Consider the following 24,449-nt stretch of genomic DNA (forward strand, 5'->3'; position numbering starts at 1 on the left):
TTCAATTTCGAAAGACGCGATTAAAATACATCTAAAATATTTTCTGCGAATTTTTATTAAGCTGTACAAATTTTTTACGAATCGTATTTTAATGTTTTACCAAAAAAATTGAAAACAGTTGAAAACCAATGATTCTACGGCTCTATTATAAATGAACACACTGAATAGAACTATTAAGTAGCTTATATTAAAGGACAAATGAAATTCGGCATTTATTAGTGTCTATGAATTCTAATACTCCTAATTCTTAATATCATGGATTTTTAAAAATAAGTAGTAAATTCCAAAAAGGTTAAAATAATTAATCGAAATAATTACCTATTTGTACTTTCCCTTATTTTCTCATAATACTGAATATAAATTAAGATTTGTGTCATGAAAACGAAAGACTTGAGAAATAAATAAAATGTGGAGAAATAAATTCAGAAATATATATTACAGTTCAACTATATCGAATACATTTTGAATACATAATTTTTGCCAACACACTAAGAATTGCAGTGACATTGAACAACTTCTTTTAATCATAAGATTGGTTAGTCTTCATATCTTGGAAAGATGAGCTCATCAAAGGGGGAATGAGGACGTTGTGGGGGATGATGTGGAATTGGGGGAAGGGGAGGGTGGTGTGGTGGACCGGGTGGGTGGTGCGGTGGTACGGGTGGGTGGTGTGGTGGAACGGGTGGGTGGTGTGGTGGAACGGGTGGGTGGTGTGGTGGAACAGGTGGGTGGTGCGGTGGTACTGGTGGGTGGTGCGGTGGGCCGGGTGGGTGGTGTGGTGGACTGGGTGGGCGGTGTGGCGGACCGGGTGGGTGGTGTGGTGGACTGGGTGGGTGGTGTGGTGGAACGGGTGGGTGGTGCGGTGGAACGGGAGGGTGGTGTGGTGGACCGGGTGGGCGGTGTGGAGGACCGGGTGGGTGGTGTGGAGGACCGGGTGGGTGGTGTGGTGGACTGGGTGGGTGGTGTGGTGGAACGGGTGGGTGGTGCGGTGGAACGGGAGGGTGGTGTGGTGGACCGGGTGGGCGGTGTGGAGGACCGGGTGGGTGGTGTGGAGGACCGGGTGGGTGGTGTGGTGGACTGGGTGGGCGGTGTGGCGGACCGGGTGGGCGGTGCGGAGGACCGGGTGGGTGGTGTGGTGGAACAGGTGGGTGGTGCGGTGGTACGGGTGGGTGGTGTGGTGGAACGGGTGGGTGGTGCGGTGGTGCTGGTGGGTGGTGTGGTGGAAGGGGTCGGTCGTGTGGTTTATGGCCTGGGAGGTGTGGAGGAAAATCAGGATTTGGTCGACGAGATGGCCTTGTATTGACAGATGGAGTTGACCTTGAAGGATGAGATGGTCTAGTAGGGTGAGGTCGTTTTGAAGGACGGGATGGTTCAGTAGAATCAGTTGGTCTTGAAGGATGTGGTCTAGTAGGGTGAGGTGGTCTTGAAGGATGGGATGGTCTAGTAGGGTGATGTGGTTTTGGAGGACGGGATGGTTCAGTAGAATCAGTTGGTCTTGAAGGATGGGATGGTTTAGTAGGGTGAGGTCGTTTTGGAAGACGGGATGGTTCAGTAGTTGGTCTTGAAGGGTGGGTTTGTTTAGTAGGGTGAGTTGGTCTTGGAGGACGGGATGGTTCAGTAGTTGGTCTTGAAGGGTGGGTTTGTTTAGTAGGGTGAGTTGGTCTTGGAGGACGGGATGGTCCATCAGTAGAAAGAGTTCGTTGTAACGGAGGGGGTGATGCAGTAGTACTGTGTTCGCCAGATTCAGTTGGTCGTGGTGGGCGAGATGTCACCGTAGGACGGGCTGTCGAAGAATGTGGTGGTCTTGAATGGTGATGTTTACATTCTGCATGCTCTCTGGGCCAATCACATACTCTTAAATCCGTATTATATTCCAGTCCTTCACTACATTGCATTATCTGCGGTATGCCTGCAGTGCAGGAATAGTAGGTCGAGCAGTCATCTGGATTCGGAAACAAGGCAATATCCTCTCCGTCCTTATTTGGACATTGAGGTGGGGTGGCAGAAGCAAACGTCACCAAAAGTGTGGCAAATATTGCCACAAACGTTGCTAAAATGATTATCAGACGATTTTAATTAGTATCGTATCTAGTAATTTAATAATTGACATCAAGTTAAAAATATCGGCAAAATCTTTATATAAAGTAAAAAATGTTATGACAAGATGAAAATTCTGTTTCTGTATGTATATATCTGTGTATATGCATTTTCTTGTATAATATAATAAAGAAGATCTTATAGATGAGAATTAAATAATGTCGAACGTGTAAATAACAAAAATATTTTCACTAAAATTAAGATATTCCATTCCACTTCTTCCGTTCAATCTTAACGTGAACAATTTTATTGGAGATTATTACAACTATCTTACCTTTCATTTTTGCTTCTGAAAGCGCACAATTTCGTCTTGTATTGTATTCCTTCTTACTATTGTTATGGCGATCAGATTTGTCTTCCTCTTTATATATTCTACATAAGTATTTTTAATAGATTATCAGCAAGCAAATACTTGTTTATCAATCATAATTATCATCATATCGTGATAAGTCTAACGAAGAAAAAATTAGCTACTACATGAGTCGTTGGAACGTAGCGTTATTAAGTGTCAATATTGTCTGCCAATCATATCGGTTTCCGTCTCAGAGAAAGTTTGAGATAGTGACTTCAGAAATTATTTAGAATCATTTCTAATTGAATTAATATCTAATTCTAATTATAACATTAATATACCAGTTTGTATATTAAAGCATAAAATACTTTATGTATTTAAAAAATATAAAAGTTAATCAATAAATTAATTAAATATAATGACAATTTGTTCTTCATTGAAAGTAATTTTCAACGTTTGAAGAAACGAACATCAAATATATCGAACGAAACATCAGCATAAATTTTGTTTTTTAAAGGAATTTAATAAAATTAATAATGTTTTTAAGAGAAACAAAGATCTTAAAATATTACTTTAAACTGAAATTACATTTTCATTTGAAGGTATTTTCAAGCAAAGAATGTTCCTCATAATTCTTCCCATATAACTACTTTTATTACCTTTAGATGATAAAAATTAAGAATTATTCTACATTAATTCATCAGACACAAATGAAATAACAATAAACTATTATAAATAATAAATAGAACATAAAACTGTAACCGAATAAAAAAAAAAGGTACAACAAGATTATTAAATACATTGGCAAACTTATCAAACGATTTTTTCGTATCACTTTTATTATAAATTATAATTGTTGATAGAGAATAGAAAAAGTCCAGAAAGTAATATGGAAATCAACCTTGTATGGAAATCAATATTTAAATATATTTATTTACGTTTTTCGTTTGAGGCCTCGTTTTTTAGAAAATAAGCTTCTGAGTTGAGAATTAATTCGGATACATACGCGCTACAAATTTTCTAATTTAGTTTTCTCGAAAACGAAACAACAGGTGAAAAAATTGTATTCCACATTTTCAACTTAGTTTCGCATTATAGAATAATCTTTTGTTAATTGCGCGCTCTTTTTCAATCGAGAATTAATCAAATACATACATACTTGATAAATTTTCAAATTCGATCTTCATAGGAATGAAGACTACCTCAGAAATGAAAATTACGTTCTTCAACGTAACTTTTGTCATTCTTGATTTTTGTTCTATTTCAAGGTATAAAATCTCCCTGACATCACTTATACCAGGAATTTAGACCTATTTAGACGGTGTTCAGATACTTTAGAGTAGACTAATATGTACATATCTCTATTTTTTCACTTCTAAACTCATTGCATTAAGTGATAGAATTTGAATGAAAATTTGAAAAAGAAACAGAAAGTCGAATGCATTTAAAAAGTTCTTAAACTAAAGATGCTAAAGGGCTTAATGTATACAAGAGAGTTAAATTCGCATTACAGTTGTAAATAAAAGCAATTACTTTCTTTTGTGCCAAATAATGCTTATTTTAGTATATATACTAGTATACTATATATACTTGAAGTATTGTGCATGTGATGCACAAGAAGATTTGTACAAAAGTGCGTGTGAACAAAAGTTAAAAATATAGACGACATATTTATCTTTCCTTATCGAAAATTGTATAGAAAAATTAAAAATCTTTCGATTTATAAAGTTTTTTGTATCACGTAGATTGATAGCCGATTACCTTTATCGATCTTTCATTGGGAAATCCATAATGGATAGTGTAATTTTATTTTTTGCTAATCTGAAAAGAAGTGATTCAGAAGATTGTACATGTGCAATGTAGGAATATTATTGATAGGAAATAGCTTTGTAAATATAATAGTATATTATGCAATATAATATAGATCAATAAATACAATATATAAAAATATAACATATAAGCAATAAATTTATAGAAAATATTTGTTTAGATACATGAATATAATTAATATAACATGATTGTACGTAGGTACATACGAGAGCAGATTGAAAAATTTCCAGAATCGTCGTTGGGAGTTGGTTTATTTATTATTGACATTCCGGAAATTTTTCAGCCTGCTCTTGTATTAATCTATGATTGTACTATTGACTAATTCGTCGGTGATCGTACATATTTTTATTTTATGTTGAATCGATAATGTTGGAAACAATATCAAGATGATAAAGTTCACAAATAATTAACACTTGAAACAAAAAATATATTAGATAGGACATCCATTGTATATATTATTTGTATATATTATACTTTGTCTTTGGTAATATATTAATTCATAACAACAAAGAAAAAATCTGTTATAATAGTAGGTTTCAGAAATATACATATATATTATTTAAAAAAAAATTTTACAACAAAAGTATTCAATTTAATGCCAGGATCAGAATTATGTGTTTGATATGAATGATTTCCATTGAAAGCTTTGGATATGACGTTTCAATAGAATACTTTAAAGAAATCAGTTTCTTGCAAATAAAAAGATGTCTTTATCTTGAATAAAGCACAAACACGTGCAAAAATTTCTATATTTTATCATCTCAAATATGTTGCTAGTCTATTGTTACGTGGCTTTTTCAAGATTTGGGGCAATTCGGCCAGGCTGCAGCTTTTGGAGTGTTGAAACACTCTGCTCGTGTTACAACACTAAACAATTCAAAAAATTAAATCTACGTTTAAATGAAGAAATACACAATGAGAAAAATTAACTTGAATAAAATTTATATTTAAAATTGAGTTATAATACATTGAATTTGACAAAAAATTTGACTTTAACAAAGATTCGCGCTTTAATGAAATTTTCTTAAACTCTGACCTCAACGTGACGGTTTTACGACTCAACGATTCTACGATTTAATAATTCCAACGATTCTCTCACTTTTTAGGTCACAGAATAGCCCATTTATCTACTGGGATTTTACATGACAATCTATGATTGTCTGTTATCCAATAATACAATTTCTTATTAACCAATGCTAATAAATATTAATTTGATTGAAGTTGTAATATTAAAGAGCAAGCGATTTATGCATTGACAATGTTCTTTCCCATGGTAATGAAAGTAAATACGAAATTTAAAAGTGATCATAGTTATTACTGATAAATAATTTTGAAACTTAATCAATAAATTTGTTAAGCAACTTTTGTTCGTTGCCTCGGTTACGCTGTTGTAAAGTTAAATTCGCCGCGCTAGATTTTATCCTATTATCGTACAAGATATTCACGCTAGAGAGAGCTACAAGCCTATACCACACACAACACACTATACACAACAGTATAAACCATTTTCTAGTGTTTAACTTTACTGCATAGGAATTTATATCCTTTTAATATGGTATCACATAACACACAATTGCACATAGACCCCAACAAATACGTTGTAGTAAAATGTTTACAAACTCTAGTTCAAATTAGTAAAAATGGGAGTAAAAGATCTTTGGAATATTTTGTCGCCTTTGAGCGAGAGGAAACCAATATTTGAGCTTCAAGGAAAAACGGTAGCCATTGACATAAGTTGTTGGATTGTGGATAGTCAAACAGTAACTGATCATTCTGCACAACCAAAAATGTATCTTAGGTTTGTGAGTTTGCATTGGTTATATTTATTATTCTTTCAGATTTAAAGTTAAATACGATTGAATAATTATTACAGGAATCTCTATTTTCGTACAGCATTTCTCCTCATGCAAGGAATATCTCCAGTATTTGTATTGGAAGGGAAAGCACCTACTTTGAAACATAAGACAATTGCAAAGAGAAATGACGTTCGCTCTGGTTTTCGTGAGAAAAAAACTGCTTCTAAAGGAGGTAGAACACAGTTTAATAGAATTCTCAATGAATGCAAGCAAATGCTTCAACTTATGGGTTTGGCGTGTGTGCAAGGACATGGGGAAGCAGAAGCAATGTGTGCTTATTTAAATGAAGATGGGGTAAAATATTTATATACATGAAAAGATATGAATCACAGTTACCTATTGCTTTAATAATTATTTTTACAGCTTGTTGATGGATGCATAAGTCAAGACAGTGATTGCTTTTTATATGGAGCAAAAATAGTTTACAGAAATTTTTGTACAAGCACTCAAGGAAATCGTGGGAGTTCAGGTGGTGCTGTAGATGAATATAAATTAGAAAAGATAGAAAGGTTATTAGAATTAGGGAGAAATAAAATGATAGCATTAGCTTTATTATGTGGTTGTGATTATAATGATGGATTGAATGGAGTTGGTAAAGAAGCTGCTATGAAGCTTTTTAAAATTGTAAATGATGAAGATATTCTTGAACGGTAAAGTATAAATTAAAGTATGTCTAAAATGTATTTTTTATCTAACAAAAATATTATGTACAAATACTATTAATTTTTTAGAATGAAGAGTTGGAGGACCGATACTACTTTAGATTATAAAGAAGCAGAATTACTGAATCCAAATTTGTGTTCGTCTTGTGGACATAGTGGTAAACTACAAAAGCATACAAAATCAGGTTGTATAGAATGTGGGACCACTGTAAAATGCCATGACTCTTATAAGTACGTTTGTTATGTAATTGTTATGCAACATATTTTATCTAGCATATTTATATTGTATTTTTTATGATATACTTTTGTAGAGAGAAAAGAGCTTTATTATTAAATGAAATTGCTTTACGAAAAAAGGCTCTTCTTATTGAAGATTTTCCAAACCAAGAATTAATAGATGAATTTCTTATTAAAAAAGCTTCAGTACCTGCAAAAATAGATATTCAGTGGAAACAACCGCAAGTGAATGAATTCATAGTAAGTTTTAACATAAAACTTTGTAAGTTTACTTTATTTATTCTTATTATAACTCGATTTATGTTAGGATTTCATGGAACGATATTTGTCTTGGGAACCACAATATGCATTTGAGAAGATATTTCCTCTAGTGACTCGTTGGCAACTTGTACACCTTCCAGGTATTTCTGCAGACAACCGTCTAACAATGCTCGATTTATACATACCTGAAGCAATAAAGAAAGTTCGGAATATTAGGTCTGTTGCGAGTTACGAAATTATTTGGAAGACTGATCATAGTACGATAAAAAGATTAAAAGAATATATTGCATTAGATAATGTGAGTGATAATGGTGCAGATATTCCATCTGAATTGGCAAGCATTGAGCCACAAAGTGCTGTACAGAAATGTTATCCAGAATTAGTTGAAGCATTTGAAAATGCAAGGAATGCGAAAACAAAGAAACGACCGAATAAAAAGAAAATACAAAACGATACAGATGCTAGTGATAAAAAACGTAAAGCAGAAAAGAGGCGTCAGAAGAGAAATGCAAAAACAGAAAGTAATAGAAAAATTGATGAATTTATTTCCAAAAATGATCCTACGTCTTTAGAAGAATCTTTCCGAAGGATGAGTATTACGCCAATAAAATCTAAAAAATGTAAAACATTAGATGGTTTACAAGAAAGTCCGAAAAGAAGTGATAAAGTTAAACGCGGTCCTCAGTTCGAAAAAGTATTACAATTGGAGAATATCAATTCAAACTTAAATAATACATTGGATAGAATGTTTAATGAACTTTCACCGGATGATTTTATTGACGAGAACGATGATCATGATGTAAACATGTCAGAGATAATAGACAATATATGTAATCAAAGGGTCTTCAAATTTAATGTTTCAGAAAATATGCAAACACCTAAAGATGAAAATAATTTATGTGAAAAAGACACTGAAGATGTGAAAACAGTTGATGACGTAGTTAATTTTGAAACGAACTCTGATCAATGTTTCAGAAATGATGTAATTCATAATCAGTCAGTTGATGAATTTGCTGATATAGATGAATCCTATATTCCTCTTAATCACAGAATAAATTGCGAGAAACCGAAAAAAAGGCTTCAAAGAACTTCTACGCTTATAAACGATAGATTTAGTCTTGGATTTGATGATCTTATGAATGATACCGATCCGGAAACCCAATTTCTCACGTAGCATTTAATATGAGGTGCGTTTCTTTACGTAATTCAGTATGCAATTGGTTACTAAAACAAGATATCAGAACAAGTACAAAATACCATTCATTGCCTTCATATTATCGTATCTAGAATTTATTGTAGTATCTATGCCCATACACAATATGTTTTATATAATTTTAAAAGATCTCTCGTATTTCTAAGTAACTAAGTCGTTATTATTTTAAATCTTATATTTTTTTACAAATTCGATTTAAATTACTATATAAAATACCACTAAAATTTTTCAACGTTGAAAATCTCATCTTCATATTTATGTAAGTAATAAAATGATAAACTAAATTTAAGGAACGTAGCGAAATATTACCGCGAAGGTAAGAAATTTTTTATCAATAATTGCTTGGGATTGTGTTAATAACGAAGATTGATTTATGTATCCAATCTTATGTGTTATTGTATGAACTATGTTTTAATCGCATATTTTTAAAATATGCTTTTAAGATATTTAAATCGTATTTGTTCAAATGCAAAATAATTGTTTGATACATTGAATGTTGTAAATAGATTATACATTTTTAAATACATCTTGTGATATCGTCTTTTTAATTGAATATCTTGTAATATTATATATGCATATTTTATTGCATTTTCTAAACACTGTAATTATGTAATAATGAAATAAAGGACTCATATATTACTTGTTAAAATAAAAATAATCTGTATAAATTTCCACAATACTAAATATCAAAGACGTATATGTAACATTATTTAGACACAGGCGTTTATCAGTCTGTATTAGCCTGCCTGTTGCATTCATTTGATATCTGTAATTATAAAGACCAATTATAATCGATGATAAATTAAATACATACCGAAGTACCTAAACAAAACGATGTAAATTAAATAAAAACAGTTGATACGTTAAGACATATGCGATTATATACACGTCTTGCACGTTCTCCAGCATTTCATGTGCTGCGTCCAATTTAATAATGTCATATATACAATGTAGTTACAATAAAAATATTATTAACAAACTTACATATAATAGGTACTAACAATAAATAGTATATTATCATGTATCGTTGAAATGTAGATAATGACTATTCTCTAGTTTATACATAAATATATGTATATATATATGACGTATAATGAGAAATACAGGAGGTCATGTTAAGCCATGAGTACCGTTGTTCAGCACAAAATAGACCCATCTGACAACGACTAGCAAACAGTTGTAAATGACAATAAACTCGTCTTATACAACGAAATAGATTCAAGGTTTCCTGTTGTGTCGTTAATTTATAATCACGTCAATTCGCGAGTAGATGCGCTACAAGTTTTTACATATTAAAATTCAACTTTTGTGTAGATACATACGTACATATAAAAACTTCATGATATTTACATGGTATTCAAAAAAGAGGGGATGATATTTATAAGGCACTATGTTTCTAGACATTAGAACAATGAGAAACCTTCCGGTACAGAAATGTCGTTTGGAGCTTACTTTTTAAGTTGCAAATAATTTAATTTTATTGCCAGTGAGGGTGTCTGCATGCGATGCTATAGTTCAAGAGGATACTCAAGTGGTTTATTCGCTAATAAAAGAAATCTCTGCTGAAGGGATCATCGAGGCATTATTCACACTACTCAAGTTTAATCAGGTGATTGGAGGCTACATGTTAATCTGATTGTGTAAACTACATTAGAAGAAGTATCGAAAAGGTAAAAGGTAGGTGAAATTCGTCAACATCTATATTGTCAGCTTCAAAGTATTACCCTTTAGCACTTAATGGAGTGTCCTCTCCATTACGTAAAACACTGCTGCGGTTCCCCGTTTCAAATGGGCTTTAGCATCCACGTTGCTTCCTATTTGTATCGTCAATCCCCAAAATACTGTCCCTGTATGGTATTCTTAACTTTGGGGAATAGTAAACTGTTGCACGGCGCGGGATCCGGAAGGTAGGGCGGGTAATCAAGGATTGTAACATTAAAACGTGCAAGAACTGGCAAACAACGAGCGATGGTGTGGCAGCGGTGCGTTGTCATGACGGAGAACATTTATGACATCGGCTAATAACAAGGGCGTACTAAAATTGTCACCGTGTACAAGGTCCAGAAACCGGTACACGAGAAGATATGGCTATAAGTTAAATGTTCTTATCGTTACTTAGACGTTCCAGTTGAAGAAACGGTCGCAGCGTTTGCTATATGAGTCTTTTCTACACCGTATAGGACTTGTATATATATACATATCATCAGTTCATTTTCGGACCTATTGACACATTTACAATTACGTAATAAGCAATGTAATCGAATTGCCATATGTAATTGTCTCATTAAATTTATACAAATGACAATTATTGAAGTATTTGTTAATTTTTATGCTTTTTTATTGCATATAATTGCTACATTAGCAATCTCCATTATATTCTTTACATTATTGCGTTTAAAAATTTTCATATTCAACATGCTATATTATTGGAAGAAATTATGATTGCATATTATTCAGGTCGGTGTCACTGGGTTTCTACTGTCGGTGCCCGGGTGGTATCTACCGTGGAACTGGTTGTTGATGGTATGGTTGTAGGACTATGTGTTGAATGTGGTGGTCGTACAGGCCGATGTTTGCAGCTTGCATTTTTCTTTGGCCAATCGCATACTCTTAATTCCGGATTAAATTCAAGTCCTTCGTTGCATTGCATTAACACCGGTATGTCTCTAATGCAGGAATAATAGGTTGAGCAGTCGTCTGGATTTGGAAACAGGGCAACATCTTCTTCCTCATCATTGGGACATTCAGGTGGTGGAGTAGCGGAAACGAACGCCACAAAAAGTGTGGCAAATGTAACCACAAATATTGCTAAAATAATTATGGAACACTTTTAATTAGTATCGTATGCAGTAACTTATTACATTAAGATTAGGTGAAAAATATCGACGAGGAATAGATATTTGGTAACAAATCCAAATTTACTCTTTGTCCAATTAATCTTAACGCGAACTAAATTAAACTAAAACTAAAACTATATTACCTTTCATTTTTTCTTTGAAGAGTTCTGTGTTCTAGTATCTTCCACACTGTTGTCGTTGTGACGATCAGGCCTGCCTTTCTATTTATATATCCGTCAGTTATACATTTTTTATGATAGACTATGAAAAAGCAAGTATATAATTGATTCTTAATCTTAACGTGTCGTGATAACACTATAGTCAAAAATTGGAGCGTAACATGCAGCTATTAGTTGTCAATGTCGTTTCTAATCATATCGTCCTCTGTTTAGAGAAATATCGAGATAGTATTTACACTTCTAATTGAGCTAATATGTAACTGTAACGTAACATTAATGTATTAGTTTGTATACCGAAGCGCAAAATGCTTTACGTATTAAATTTTTACCTTTTATAGTTCAATGTTCAAAGTTGTTGATCGCCGTTACACTTTTCTTAATCTAAAGATACAAGAATAATATAACGAAGGAACTGTTCTTCATTAAAAGTAATCTTCAACACTTAGAGAAACAAACGTCAAATATGTTGTAAATAGATTATACATTTTTAAATACATCTTGTGATATCGTCTTTTTAATTGAATATCTTGTAATATTATATATGCATATTTTATTGCATTTTCTAAACACTGTAATTATGTAATAATGAAATAAAGGACTCATATATTACTTGTTAAAATAAAAATAATCTGTATAAATTACCACGATACTAAATATCAAAGACGTGCATGTAAAATTATTTACACACAGGCGTTTATCAGTCTGTATTAGCCTGCCTGTTGCATTCATTTGATATCTGTAATTATAAAGACCAATTATAATCGATGACAAATTAAATACATACCGAAGTACCTAAACAAAACGATGTAAATTAAATAAAAACAGTTGATCCATTAAGACATATGCGATTATATACACGTCTTGTACGTTCTCCAGCATTTCATGTGCTGGGTCCAATTTAATAATGTCATATATACACTGTAGTTACAATAAAAATATTATTAACAAACTTACATATAATAGGTAGTGAAAATAAATAGTATATTGTTATGTACATCGCATAGTTGAAATGTAGATAATGACTATTCTCTAGTTTATACATAAATATATGTATATATATATGACGTATGTTAAGCCATGAGTACCGTTGTTCAGCACAAAATAGACCCATCTGACAACGACTAGCAAACAGTTGTAAAGGACAATAAACTCGTCCCTTGCAACGAAATAGATTCAAGTTTTCGTGTTGTGTAGTCAAATTTATATTCACATCACCTAGCGAGTAGATGTGCTATACGTTTTTACATATTAAAATTCAACTTCTGTGTAGATACATATGTACATATAAAAACTTCATGATAGTTACGTGGTTTTCAAAAAAAGAGGGGATGATATTTATAAGGCACTATGTTTCTAGACATTAGAACAATGAGAAACCTTCCGGTACAGAAATGTCGTTTGGAGCTTACTTTTTAAGTTGCAAATAACTTAATTTCATTTCCTAGGAAAGTATCTTCATGCGATACTATAGTTCAAGAGGATACTCAAGTGGTTTATTCATTAATAAAAGAAGTCTCTACTTAGGAAATCATTGAAGGATTATTCACATTATTCAAATTTAATTATGAGATTGGAGGCTACATGTTAATCTTATTGTGTACACTGTATTAGAAGTAGCATCGAAAAAGTATTGGAAAAGTATGAGGTGTGGAAAGAAGATTCGTGAAAAGAATTAATAAAAATTATTTGTTTGAAACTTCGTCAAAATCTGTACTCTCACTGTTCGAGATTTTGGGTGATACCCAGTTTATGACACGGACAACGCTTCTGTTTTTTTTGGAAAGTTGGAGGTTCTCACCTCGCAAGTTCCAATATTTGCAAAACCGACATCGTCAAGAAGCTGTTTTTTTTTATTATTATTTAATTTGTACTTTACAATTTGTCCAGCGGGATATTTGGTAAATTTTTCTAACTTAATTGCTAAATAACGTGTGGATGGCTACTCCCAGCGGGATACCATTTTCGAGTAGAGACTAAGTGACACCCTAAGTGCTCAACGGGTCCGCTCTAAAGTGAACCACGTGTCCTAAACCTCAACATCCGATGACAACGGAACACTAAACCAGAACGTTACGCTACGCATCCTCGAGCATGTACGTACAAAATGCACTACATGAGAGACGCCGACGATAGTTCGATTGTTACAGAATTGGATAGAATAGATTCCCGCTTCACAGGAAACATTAACAAAAACAGACCCCCTAGACGGACAGTTAGAATGTAAGCTCGGCAGCCATCAAGCACGAGACTCATCACGTACTGGCCTAAGTTTAACACCGTTACGTATAGTTCATATTCTTCCATGTATACTAAACAGTTCAAATAAACTACTAAACACAAGCTTAATAGGCATCTTTAATCTACATCCACCTTGAGCATTAATAGCGTTCAAGGGTCGCGACATCAACCAACCAGTTGCAACCTGACTGATCGCCACCTAGTTGGTAATTCGCAACAATCACCTTCAAAGTACTAACCGCCAGCATTTAATCCAGTATCCTCTCCATTGCGTAAAACACTGCTGCGGTTCCCTGATTCAAGTGGTCTTTAGCATCCACGTTGCTTCCTATTTGTATCATTTTTAATCCCTAAAATACTGTCCTTGTATGGTATTTTTAACTTTGGGGAATAGTAAACTGTTGCACGGAGCGGGATCCGGAAGGTAGGGCGAGTAATCAAGCATTGTAACATTAAAACGTGCAAGAAACTGGCAAACAGCGAGCGATGTGTGGCGGTGGTGCGTTGTCGTGATGAAGAGCATTTATAACATCGGCTAATAACAAGCCCGTACTAACATTGTCGGTATGTCACTACGTACGAGGTCCAGAAACTGGTCCACAAGAAGGTCCGCGAGTCGTATAGTTATAAAATTTGAACTGCCTGACGATTATTGATGATAGATACGACTACAACTTACATGTTCTTATCGTTACTTAGACGTTCCAATCGAAGAAATAGTCGCAGCGTTGGCTATATGAGTCTTTTTTCTACACCGTATAGAAATTGCATATCTACATAATCAGTCCATTTTCGGTTCTATTGACATTTTTACAATTACGTAATAAGCAATGTAATCAAATTGCCATATGTAATTGTCACATTAAATTTAATCAAATTAGAATTAATGAAATATTGGTTAATTAGTATGCTTTTTTATTGCCTGTAATTGCCACATTATCAATCTACATTATATTGTTTACATTATTGTGTCTAAATATTTTCATATTCAACATGTTATATTATTCGAACAAATTATGATTGCATATTATTCAGGTCGGTGTCATTCTCGACATGTACTGTTACTTCCTCTGGTGCCGCGTCAGGGACAGCAGAAACAGTTGCTGGTGATGGTGTGGAACTATCTGGCTCACTTGGTGGTATTGAAACGTTACGTTTACAGCTGACAGTTTTCTTAGGCCAATCACATACTTTTAATTTTGGGTTAAATTCAAGTCCTTCGTTGCATCGTAACAACAATGGTTCGTCTCTATCGCAGAGATAAAAGCTTGAGCAGTCGTCTGGATTCTGATGGAAGATAGCGTTTTGTCCGTTTCCACAATCAGGTGGTGGAGTAGTTGAAGCAAACGCCACCAAAAGAGCGGTAAGTGCAACCACAAATATTACTAAAATAATTATGGAACAGTTTTAATTAGTATCGTGTGCAGTAACTTATTACATTATGATTAGGTGAAAAATATCGACGAGGAAAAGATATTTGGTAACGAATCCAAATTTACTCTTTGTGCAATCAATCTTAACGCGAACTAAATTAAACTAAAACCAAAACTATCTTACCTTTCATCTTTTCTTTGAAGAGTTCTGTGTTCTAGTATCTTCCACACTGTTGTCGATGTGACGATCAGGCCTGCCTTTCTCTTTATATACCCGTCAGTTATACATTTTTTATGATAGTCTATCAAAAAGCAAGTATATAATTATAATTGGTTATTAATATTAACGTGTCGTGATAACACTACAATCAAAAATTGAATATTGTAGGAGCGGCCGTAACATACAGTCATTAGTTGTCAATGTAGTTTCTAATCATACTGTTCTCTTTTCAGAGAAGGATCGATATAATATTTACACTTCTAATTGAGCTAATATGTAATTCTAACGTAACATTAATGTATTAGTTCGTATGCCGAAGCGCAAAATGCTTTACGTATTAAATTTTTACTTTTTACATTTTAATGTTCAAAGTCGTCGACCGGCGTTACACGTTTCTTAATCTAAAGATAGGAGTATAATATAACGAAGGAATTGTCCTTCATTAAAAGTAATTTTTAACACTTGGAGAAACAAATGTCAAGTGTATCGAATAAAATATCAATAGACATTTCGTTTTTAAAGGAATGTTAATTAATAAAGTTGATAATGTTTCCGAGAAAAATAATGATATCAAGATATTAGTTTGCACTAAAATTTTATTAAATTTCCACTTAAAGCAGAGAATCTTTTTCGTAATCATTTTTACATAATTACTTCTACTGCATTTAATTGTTCAAAATTGGAAAGTATCTTATGTTACTGTCTTAGAATTAGATAGAATAACACGCTTATGCAAACAATAAACTATTATAAATGATAAGTGATAAATGAAAAGTACAACAAAATAAAGGAAAAATGCAACAGGATTTACGAATGATAAGTAGCAAAACTTATCGAACGATTTTTTCGTTTGACATTTGTAGCATAAATTGTGGTTGCTGACAGAGAATAGAAAAAGTCTATAAATTAGATTACCTTGGGTATCAAATCAAATCAACGTTAGTGAATATGTTCATATTATTGTTTTCGTCTATGCATTCGTTTTGGGGAACATAAGTTTGGAACATGTGAGTTTAGAGTTAATCTGACATACGCTAAGAATTTTCAAATTCGATTTTTTCGAAAATAGGACAACAGGCGAAAGACATTTAATGAAAGATCGCTTTTCTTTTATTTTCTTCCTGGGATTTGATATATGTTCATTCCTTTGTTTTATAATTTGCTCACATATAGTTTGTTTAACATAAAATTAATGATAAGATGCGCTACACGTCTTTACATATTAAGATTCAACTTTTTTGTAGATACATACGTACATATAAAAACTTCATGATATGTACTTGGTGTTCAAAAAAAAAGGGGACTATATTTATAAGGCACTATGTTGCTAGACATTAGGACAATGAGAAACCTTCGGGTACATAAATGTCGTTCGAAGTTTACTTTTTAAGTTGCAAATAATTTCATTTTATTGCCAGCGAGAGTATCTGCATACGATACTCTAGTTCAAGAGGATACTCAAGTGGTTTATTCGTTAATAAAAGAAATCTCTGCTGAAGGAATAATCGAGGGATTATTCACACTACTCAAGTTTAATCAGGTGATTGGAGGCTACATGTTAATCTGATTGTGTAAACTACATTAGAAGAAGTATCGAAAAGGTATTGGAAATGTACGAGGTGTGGAAAGAAAGTTCGTGGAAACTAATAAAAATGATTTGTTGGAAACTTCGACATCTCTATTGTCAGCTTCAAAGTATTAGCCTTTAGCACTTAATGCAGTGTCCTCTCCATTACGTAAAACAGTGCTGCGGTTCCCCGTTTCAAGTGGGCTTTAACATCTACGTTGCTTCCTATTTGTATCGTTTTTAATCCCCAAAATACTGTCTCTGTATGGTATTCTTAACTTTGGGGAATAGAAAACTGTTGCACGGCGCGGTATCTGGAAGGTAGGGCGGGTAATCAAGGATTGTAACATTAAAACATGCAAGAACTGGCAAACAACGAGCGATGGTGTGGCAGCGGTGCGTTGTCATGACGGAGAATATTTATGACATCGGCCAATAACAAGGGCGTACTAAAATTGTCACTGTGTACAAGGTCCACAAACTGATCCAAAAGAAGATCCGCGAGTCGTATAGCTAAGGAATTTGAACTGACTGACGATTACTGACGATAGATACGGCTATAGCTTACATGTTCTTATCGTTACTTAGACGTTTCAATCGAAGAAATAGCACAGCGTTGGCTATATGAGTCTTTTCTACATCGTATAGAACTTGTATATACAGGGTGTTTGGTAACTGGTGGTACAAGCGGAAAGGGGGTGATTCTATACGAAAAAAGGAGTCGAAAATATAGAATAAAAATTTTTCGTTTGAGGCTTTGTTTTCGAGAAAATCGACTTTGAATTTTCGCTCGGTACGCGTGCGGTACGTTATAACGGATCTTACTGTAGATCGTTGTCTCGATGGAAAAATTAAAAAAAAAAGAAATTAAAAAAAAATCTTTACCAACCACCCTGTATATATATATATATATATATATATATATATATATATATATATATATATCATCAGTTTATTTTCGGTTCTACTGACACATTTACAATTACGTAATAAGCAATGCATTCGATTTGCCATATGTAATTGTCACATTAAATTCACACAAATGACAATTAATGAAGAATTTGTTAATTTTTATGCTTTTTTATTGCCTATAATTGCCACATTATCAATCTACATTATATTGTTTACATTTCTGTGTATTATTATTTTCATATTCAATTCATTTGTTCTGTTTGAACAAATTATGGTTGCATACTATTCCGGTCGGTGTCACTCTGGATCTATACTGTTATTTATACTGGTATGCGGCCGATATCAACATGTTTTGCTGAGTTGGATGTGGAGGCATGTGATGTATGTGGTGGTCGTACAGGCCGACGTTTACAGGTTGCATTTTTCTTTGGCCAGTCGCATATTCTTAATACCGGGTTATACTCAAGTCCTTGGTGGCATTGCATCAACAATGGTTGTTCTCTAATGCAGGTATAATAGCTTGAGCAGTCGTCTGGATTCGGAAACAGGGCAACATCTTCTTCGCTTTCATCGGGACATTCAGGTGGTGGAGTAGCGGAAACGAACGCCACCAAGAGAGCGGTAAGTGCAACCACAAATATTGCTAAAATAATTATGGAACACTTTTAATTAGTATCGTATGCAGTAACTTATTACATTATGATTAGGTGAAAAATATCGACGAGGAAAAGATACTTGGTAACGAATCCAAATTTACTCTTTGTCCAATCAATCTTAACGCGAACTAAATTAAACTATAACCAAAACTATATTACCTTTCATTTTTTTTTTTGAAGAGTTCTGTGCTCTAGTATCTTCCACACTGTTGTCGATGTGACGATCAGGCCTGCCTTTCTCTTTATATATCCGTCAGTTATACATTTTTTATGATAGACTATGAAAAAGCAAGTATATAATTGGTTATTAATATTAACGTGTCGTGATAACACTACAATCAAAAATTGAATATTGTAGGAGCGGTCGTAACATACAGTCATTAGTTGTCAATGTAGTTTCTAATCATACGGATCTCTTGTCAGAGAAAGATCAACATAATATTTACACTTCTAATTGAGCTAATATGTAATTTTAATGTAACATTAATGTATTAGTTTGTATACCGAAGCGCAAAATGCTTTACGTAGTATATTTTTACTTTTTACATTTTAATGTTCAAAGTCGTCGACCGGCGTTACACTTTTCTTAACCTAAAGATACTAGTATGATATAACGAAGGAATCGTTCTTCATTGAAAGTAATTCTCGACACTTGGAGAAACAAACGTCAAATATATTGAACAAAACGTCGATAAATATTCCGTTTTTGAAGGTATGTTAAATAAAAATCTCAAGATATTACTTTGAACTAAAATTTTATCAAATTTTTGCCTGAAGTAGAGAATCTTTTTCGTAATCATTTTTACATAATTATTTCTATTGCCTTTAATTGTCCAAAATTGGAAGGTATCTTTTATTGCTGTCTTAGAATTAGATAAAATTATACGTTTATGTACACAATAAGCTATTTATTATAAATGATAAATGAAACATAAAGGTACAACAAAATAGAGAAAGGATGTAACAGGATTTGCGAATGATAAGTAGCAAAACTTATCGAACGATTTTTTCGTTTGACATTTGTAGCATAAATTGTGGTTGCTGACAGAGAATAGAAAAAGTCTATAAATTAGATTACCTTGGGTATCAAATCAAATCAACGTTAGTGAATATGTTCATATTATTGTTTTCGTCTATGCATTCGTTTTGGGGAACATAAGTTTGGAACATGTGAGTTTAGAGTTAATCTGACATACGCTACGAATTTTCAAATTCGATTTTTTCGGAAATGGGACAACAGGCGAAAGACATTTAATGAAAGATCGCCTTTCTTTTATTTTCTTCCTGGAATCGGATATATGTTTACTCTTTCGTCTCATAATTTGCTTGTATAATATTTTTATCGTGGTAATATTTTATCTTACTATATTTAGTGTGAGAACAATTCATTTTGTACTTCTGTAATCTTGTCAATGGTCTATTAGACGTCACAAATTATCTAATATTACAATTTATACATTCTAATCATTTTAGGAAGTCACATTAGTACTACCATGAATGAAATTTCATCCCAGTGGATCTTCTTTATTTTAAGATAAAAGTCGAATAAATAGTGTTTAATGTTTTATAATTATTCAATAACAAAGGAAAGTAGAAAAGTTGTTACTTGCAATATTGTGATGATATCATCATATCTGTATATTACTATATATTATTATATATTATCATATATGATATATGTATAATACAAAACGTTATAACATTAGGTAATACAAGATTTACATGATGTGAAATTTTATCCTTCGAGGTTTAGTAATTAACAAATATTTAAGTTCATTCTGTGACATTTATCATGTCCAAATTTATAATATCGTTGAAAGAGTCGATTCATATAGCACAAAATGGAGACGTCAATATCATTAATCATCGGAAAGCTCAAAGTGATTCAATATAGAAACGCTCGTCAAATTTTCGGTCCAACGAGCGCTAAACGATTGCATCGAGAAAACGATAGCGTTTTAAGATTGTAAATGAAATAATGAAATATTCATCGTCAGCTTAATGCTTATAAACAATAAGAAGTTACTAAAATTGAACAAAGTCACGTACACGCAATAAAATAGAAGAACGATTTAAATAAAACAAAGGGACAGGATTACTGAAAGTAAATGAAGTTCCTGAGAGGAAAAAAAGAAGACGTGAAACAAGATTTAATAATAAGGCATGAAAAGACTTAAAATAAACAACTTTAGAGCCGCATAAAATAACAGAGAAAGTTGAGGGAGGTTGGCGAGTAAAATCAGTTGTAAGAAATGCACTTCCTCGGTAGTTAACTTCTAGTTTGACTACTTTGTATGGGAAACAGCATAAAGTAGATTTCACGGAATCAACTTTGTTATTGTAACGAGTAGATATCGCAACAATATTCCAATGAGTTTTTATACAAAAGCTATCGCTAAAATGCTGAAAAATAAAAGTTTGCATATTAATTTTACAATGCTATATTAATTCTTTACATAATCATTGATTATAATGTAGCGTGGACGCCAGAACAAAAGAATATTGCAATTGATTGATCAATTTTTCTAATTGTGTTTCTATACCTTCAGGTAAAGTTTATCTTTACGAATTGCGCATTTCTACTGTTATCGTTATTGGAAACGTTTTTCGGAACCGCATGATGCTTCATAATATAATGTACAGCACCACAATGTATATTAGAATTTCTCAAATAAACATACGAGCCAACATCGTAAAAACTAATCAAATATAAAATTTTCTCAATCGTCAAATTTTACCCGAGAACATTTTTCTGTAAGGATAAACATGATTTTGCAATTGTTGAACCTAACTTTTAGAAATATACTGATCCTTGAGTGAAAACAACTTTCAAAAATACATTATACGTTAAAAAATCGTTGATGAAATTAATCTTCACAAACATCACAATAATTCACAATATCAAACATAAAAAGACCTTTGGCGTCGATTCTGACGAGGAGATATGTTTGTCTATTAAAAATTCTATTTACTTGAAAATCGATAGATAAACAACAAATGAAGGAACAAGGGACAATTGATTGATTTTTTCTCTAGTATTGAAAACAAATTGTTCGTGATACATGCTTTCGTTTATTAATTGTATTACCTATCGCAACTAGCTTGCATTTTATTCGTTATTCTTTAAAAAAATAGATTATACGTGGCAAGTTTCAAAAATGCATCGAAAATTAAAGGTCATGCTTTGTGTGGATTGCAAAACCAAAAAGGGATATAAAAATCATATGTACATCGAATCATTAATTTTAGTCAACTTCCAAATAGTATACTGTTTACAACCCTATTTCCTTATTTATTCCGTTAATTCATAACTGACAGAATAAAACGAAATCAATAAATAGTTTCATATAATGAAACTTAAACCTAACAGCCATGCATCGAGATACCATCATAATATTAGGTTGTCCGAAAAGTTTCTTTTTATGAGGAAATAATAGACGCACAACGTTTTTCGTTTTATATTATTTTGTCGAATTACGTACGATCCATTTTGTTCTCTTAAGATAAACACCGCGACATTTCACAGACTTGGTTTCACGTTCATATGAAGGTGCACTGTAGTAAAAAACACGTTTGCCAAAGAAAGACACTTTTCGGACAACCTAATACATACACTATCGCTCGAAAGTACTCGGATTTTATCGTAAACTGCTATATGTTATTTGCTATTTTAGATACCAAAAGAACGGAGAAAAAGATTTGAGCATAGAAATTGTGTGAACTCAAATTTTATAATTTTACGTTGCAATTTTGTTTTACCTAACTTTTTTTAGTTTGTGGCAGCTAATTCGGTTTACTAGTCTTTCCGCGATGTAGTCGTGCGGCCACATCTGTCCCAGCTACGTTATAAACTGTGGAACATCTTTTTCTCAAAAAACTGGCGAAACAACGTAACGTGCAGCGAGAAATTGTGTAGGATCGTAGTACGATCTTCATTATGAATACGTATCCCGCGGAGTTTAAACCGTTCTCCATGGTTTTCCATTTTCCCGACGAATATTGAAACACGAATTAACGTCTGTGCACGTAGCGACACATTTCTGGCGGAACGCTTGCATAAAAAGTAAAATAGAACAAACAAACTCAGCGACTTTCAACGCTGAGAAATAAAATTCTGTCGTAAGTTTAGTATCTAGTTGATTTAAGTGCTATTTTTTTATTTTTTTTTGCGACGCTGGAAATCTCTAAGATTCGAAGTAAACGTTGTATTCAGCTGACTGTGAAAACTAAACTAATTGAGAAACGATGGAAATATTAGAAGAGAATACACAGTGATATTACACGTGTAATAAGCAGAGAAAAAATTCTTTCTGAAATTTAACATCCATACACAAAATACTTATACAGAGTGTTCGATTTTAATCTATAATTACAAAGTACTTGCTATATGAAATAATGGCCCAGAAATTGGATGATTTCGAATTCGGTGTAGTTAGATTTTTTGTAAATTGTCGCGTGAAATAAAAGCGACGTTACTTGCGCTTTTATGTTTGTGTCGTCCTTTATGCCAATGATTTTTATTGAACATAAATAGTTTTATATTTTCTTGCAGGAAATGACGTACTGTTTCGCTGCTGCTTCATTAAAAATTGCGATTCCATTAGAAAAGATGTATGTGACCTGTACGTGACAATCTACAAATCTGATTACACCGGATTGTGCTTTCCTCGAAACCATTTAATTCTTTTCTGCACGATTTTTTTATTCTGCAAGTAATAAGTTGTGTACAGTTAAAATGGTAAGCGAGTGGAATATTGTACTTTTATTTCATAACCGTAGCTTTTAGACATAATGGTTTATGCAAGTAAGTGATTATATTCGTAAATACGTGTATATGTGAGTACTTGTTAATCTTTATTTAATGCGCGTTTGCTTTTCTTGCAAACAAGAATCTGATTCGACAGTACATAAAAGATAAAGAAGCGACAATCGGCTCTTGTGTAATCGATTGATGATAGATGATCGCGATAATTTTGAATACTACACTTATGATTCACTAATGGAGATTGGTAATCCTTTAAAACAATATTATATGTGTTGGAATGAAGTGCTTTCGTAGAATACAGCTGAAGATATGTCCAGGATCTCTTGCATAATCCAATATTAATATTTTTTTACTAATATTCTAATATATCGATCTTTCAATCGAATATCACTAATATTCTTCGAGTGGAACTTCTCGTGACATTTTTAAGTTACAAATTATAATTCTGCATTACTGATCAATGTTTTTGGTAATAAAGAAGAGAAACTTAGTTACAGAAGAAATAAAACTCTGGCGAGCGCGAGTGAATTTTACGAAATTGTCACTAAAGAAACTTTCCGCGTATAATATCTTTACCAGCATCCAATAAGAACTCTAAAAACAAAGATTTCTATTCGAGAGGAATTTATCGTGTGCTTTGAATTATCGTTTTCATTTGTTATCGATCGGTTAAACGAGACACATACTTAATTCACGCGAGGCAGAGGGAAATGATGGAGCCGATACCGCAAAAGCTTAACTGAAGAAAAATGTGCTCTCTTATCCGGCAACTGCTGTATTATTAACACATCTTATACTACCATTGTGCATACAGAATGTTAAGAAATAAGGATGTGAAATTTTATTTTACTTTATATTATTTATATATTTAATATAAATATTTGATTTTCTTTTCAAATCTTCTGAAGCCACAAGAGATAGGAATTTGTAATTGTTTATTGTTTACGCAGTATGAAAGAATTGTTCTACATACTACAAGAGCTTTTTTCAAATCTACAGAAGCAGAGAATCGAAAACCAAATTTAAAATGTTCGATAGAAATAGATGGTACGAAGTACATGATTTTAATTTTTATATTAAACCGAATACACTCTGCTTATACAATTTTGTCCCGCTGCAATGTATTGTTTGAAAATTGCCATTGATTAAGATACGTTTAGCAATGAACATATTTAAGGGCCGTAATTTCCCGGGAATTTGTCACTATAAAAATTAGAAGATAATTTTCATAAGGGGAAATTACGACCCTTAAAA

General features: G+C 32.8%; 5 protein-coding genes and 1 long non-coding RNA gene across 7 annotated transcripts in view; 2 read left to right on the forward strand and 4 right to left on the reverse strand.

Moving 5' to 3' along the window:
- Positions 1 to 417: 417 nt before the first annotated feature.
- On the reverse strand, positions 418 to 2,464 carry LOC138182722 (uncharacterized). Its single transcript, XM_069118841.1, has 2 exons — positions 2,372 to 2,464; positions 418 to 2,050 (listed from the first exon to the last, which is right to left on the reverse strand). The coding sequence occupies exons 1-2, from the start codon at positions 2,376 to 2,378 to the stop codon at positions 537 to 539; spliced, it is 1,521 nt and encodes a 506-aa protein (XP_068974942.1). The 5' UTR covers positions 2,379 to 2,464; the 3' UTR covers positions 418 to 536.
- Positions 2,465 to 5,773: 3,309 nt separating this feature from the next.
- Gen (XPG-like endonuclease) lies at positions 5,774 to 10,858 on the forward strand. Of its 2 annotated transcripts, none has more exons than XM_069118837.1 (7): positions 5,774 to 6,017; positions 6,093 to 6,369; positions 6,439 to 6,725; positions 6,807 to 6,968; positions 7,049 to 7,214; positions 7,282 to 10,047; positions 10,119 to 10,858. In XM_069118837.1, the coding sequence occupies exons 1-6, from the start codon at positions 5,860 to 5,862 to the stop codon at positions 8,407 to 8,409; spliced, it is 2,178 nt and encodes a 725-aa protein (XP_068974938.1). In that variant the 5' UTR covers positions 5,774 to 5,859; the 3' UTR covers positions 8,410 to 10,047; positions 10,119 to 10,858. The 2 variants fall into 2 exon arrangements, with proteins under 2 accessions (XP_068974938.1, XP_068974939.1); XM_069118838.1 differs by having other exon boundaries at positions 5,877 to 6,017; positions 6,113 to 6,369.
- A 54-nt stretch (positions 10,859 to 10,912) lies between these two features.
- LOC138182630 (peritrophin-1-like) lies at positions 10,913 to 11,435 on the reverse strand. The gene is made up of 2 exons (XM_069118664.1): positions 11,429 to 11,435; positions 10,913 to 11,256 (listed from the first exon to the last, which is right to left on the reverse strand). The coding sequence occupies exons 1-2, from the start codon at positions 11,433 to 11,435 to the stop codon at positions 10,913 to 10,915; spliced, it is 351 nt and encodes a 116-aa protein (XP_068974765.1).
- Positions 11,436 to 14,716: 3,281 nt separating this feature from the next.
- Positions 14,717 to 15,266, reverse strand: LOC138182631 (peritrophin-1-like). The gene is made up of 2 exons (XM_069118665.1): positions 15,260 to 15,266; positions 14,717 to 15,087 (listed from the first exon to the last, which is right to left on the reverse strand). Exons 1-2 carry the CDS (start codon positions 15,264 to 15,266, stop codon positions 14,717 to 14,719), a joined length of 378 nt encoding a protein of 125 aa, XP_068974766.1.
- Positions 15,267 to 17,922: 2,656 nt separating this feature from the next.
- The window catches only part of LOC138182726 (uncharacterized), a 52,298-nt gene continuing 45,771 nt past the window's right edge, over positions 17,923 to 24,449 (reverse strand). Inside the window, exons 2-3 of the long non-coding RNA XR_011173871.1 lie at positions 18,590 to 18,708; positions 17,923 to 18,417 (exon numbers count right to left, since the gene is read on the reverse strand). This is a non-coding gene — a long non-coding RNA (uncharacterized LOC138182726). The remainder of the gene's footprint in view (positions 18,418 to 18,589; positions 18,709 to 24,449) is intronic.
- Positions 18,702 to 24,449, forward strand: part of LOC138182724 (probable G-protein coupled receptor No18) — a 112,009-nt gene continuing 106,261 nt past the window's right edge. The window contains exon 1 of the mRNA XM_069118851.1: positions 18,702 to 19,142. The gene's annotated coding sequence lies outside the window, so the exon portion shown is untranslated. The remainder of the gene's footprint in view (positions 19,143 to 24,449) is intronic.

This window comes from Bombus flavifrons, chromosome 8 (genome assembly GCF_040668555.2).
Source record: "Bombus flavifrons isolate JBK064 chromosome 8, iyBomFlav1_principal, whole genome shotgun sequence".
NCBI classification, from domain to species: domain Eukaryota; kingdom Metazoa; phylum Arthropoda; class Insecta; order Hymenoptera; family Apidae; genus Bombus; species Bombus flavifrons.

Excerpts from the sequence above, each read along its gene's own strand:
- Gen (XM_069118837.1), top strand. The coding sequence starts at position 5,860 with ATGGGAGTAAAAGATCTTTGGAATATTTTGTCGCCTTTGAGCGAGAGG. Across the intron at positions 6,018-6,092 it reads CAACCAAAAATGTATCTTAG|GAATCTCTATTTTCGTACAG; the intron begins GTTTGTGAGTTT and ends TAATTATTACAG. Across the intron at positions 6,726-6,806 it reads GATGAAGATATTCTTGAACG|AATGAAGAGTTGGAGGACCG; the intron begins GTAAAGTATAAA and ends TTAATTTTTTAG.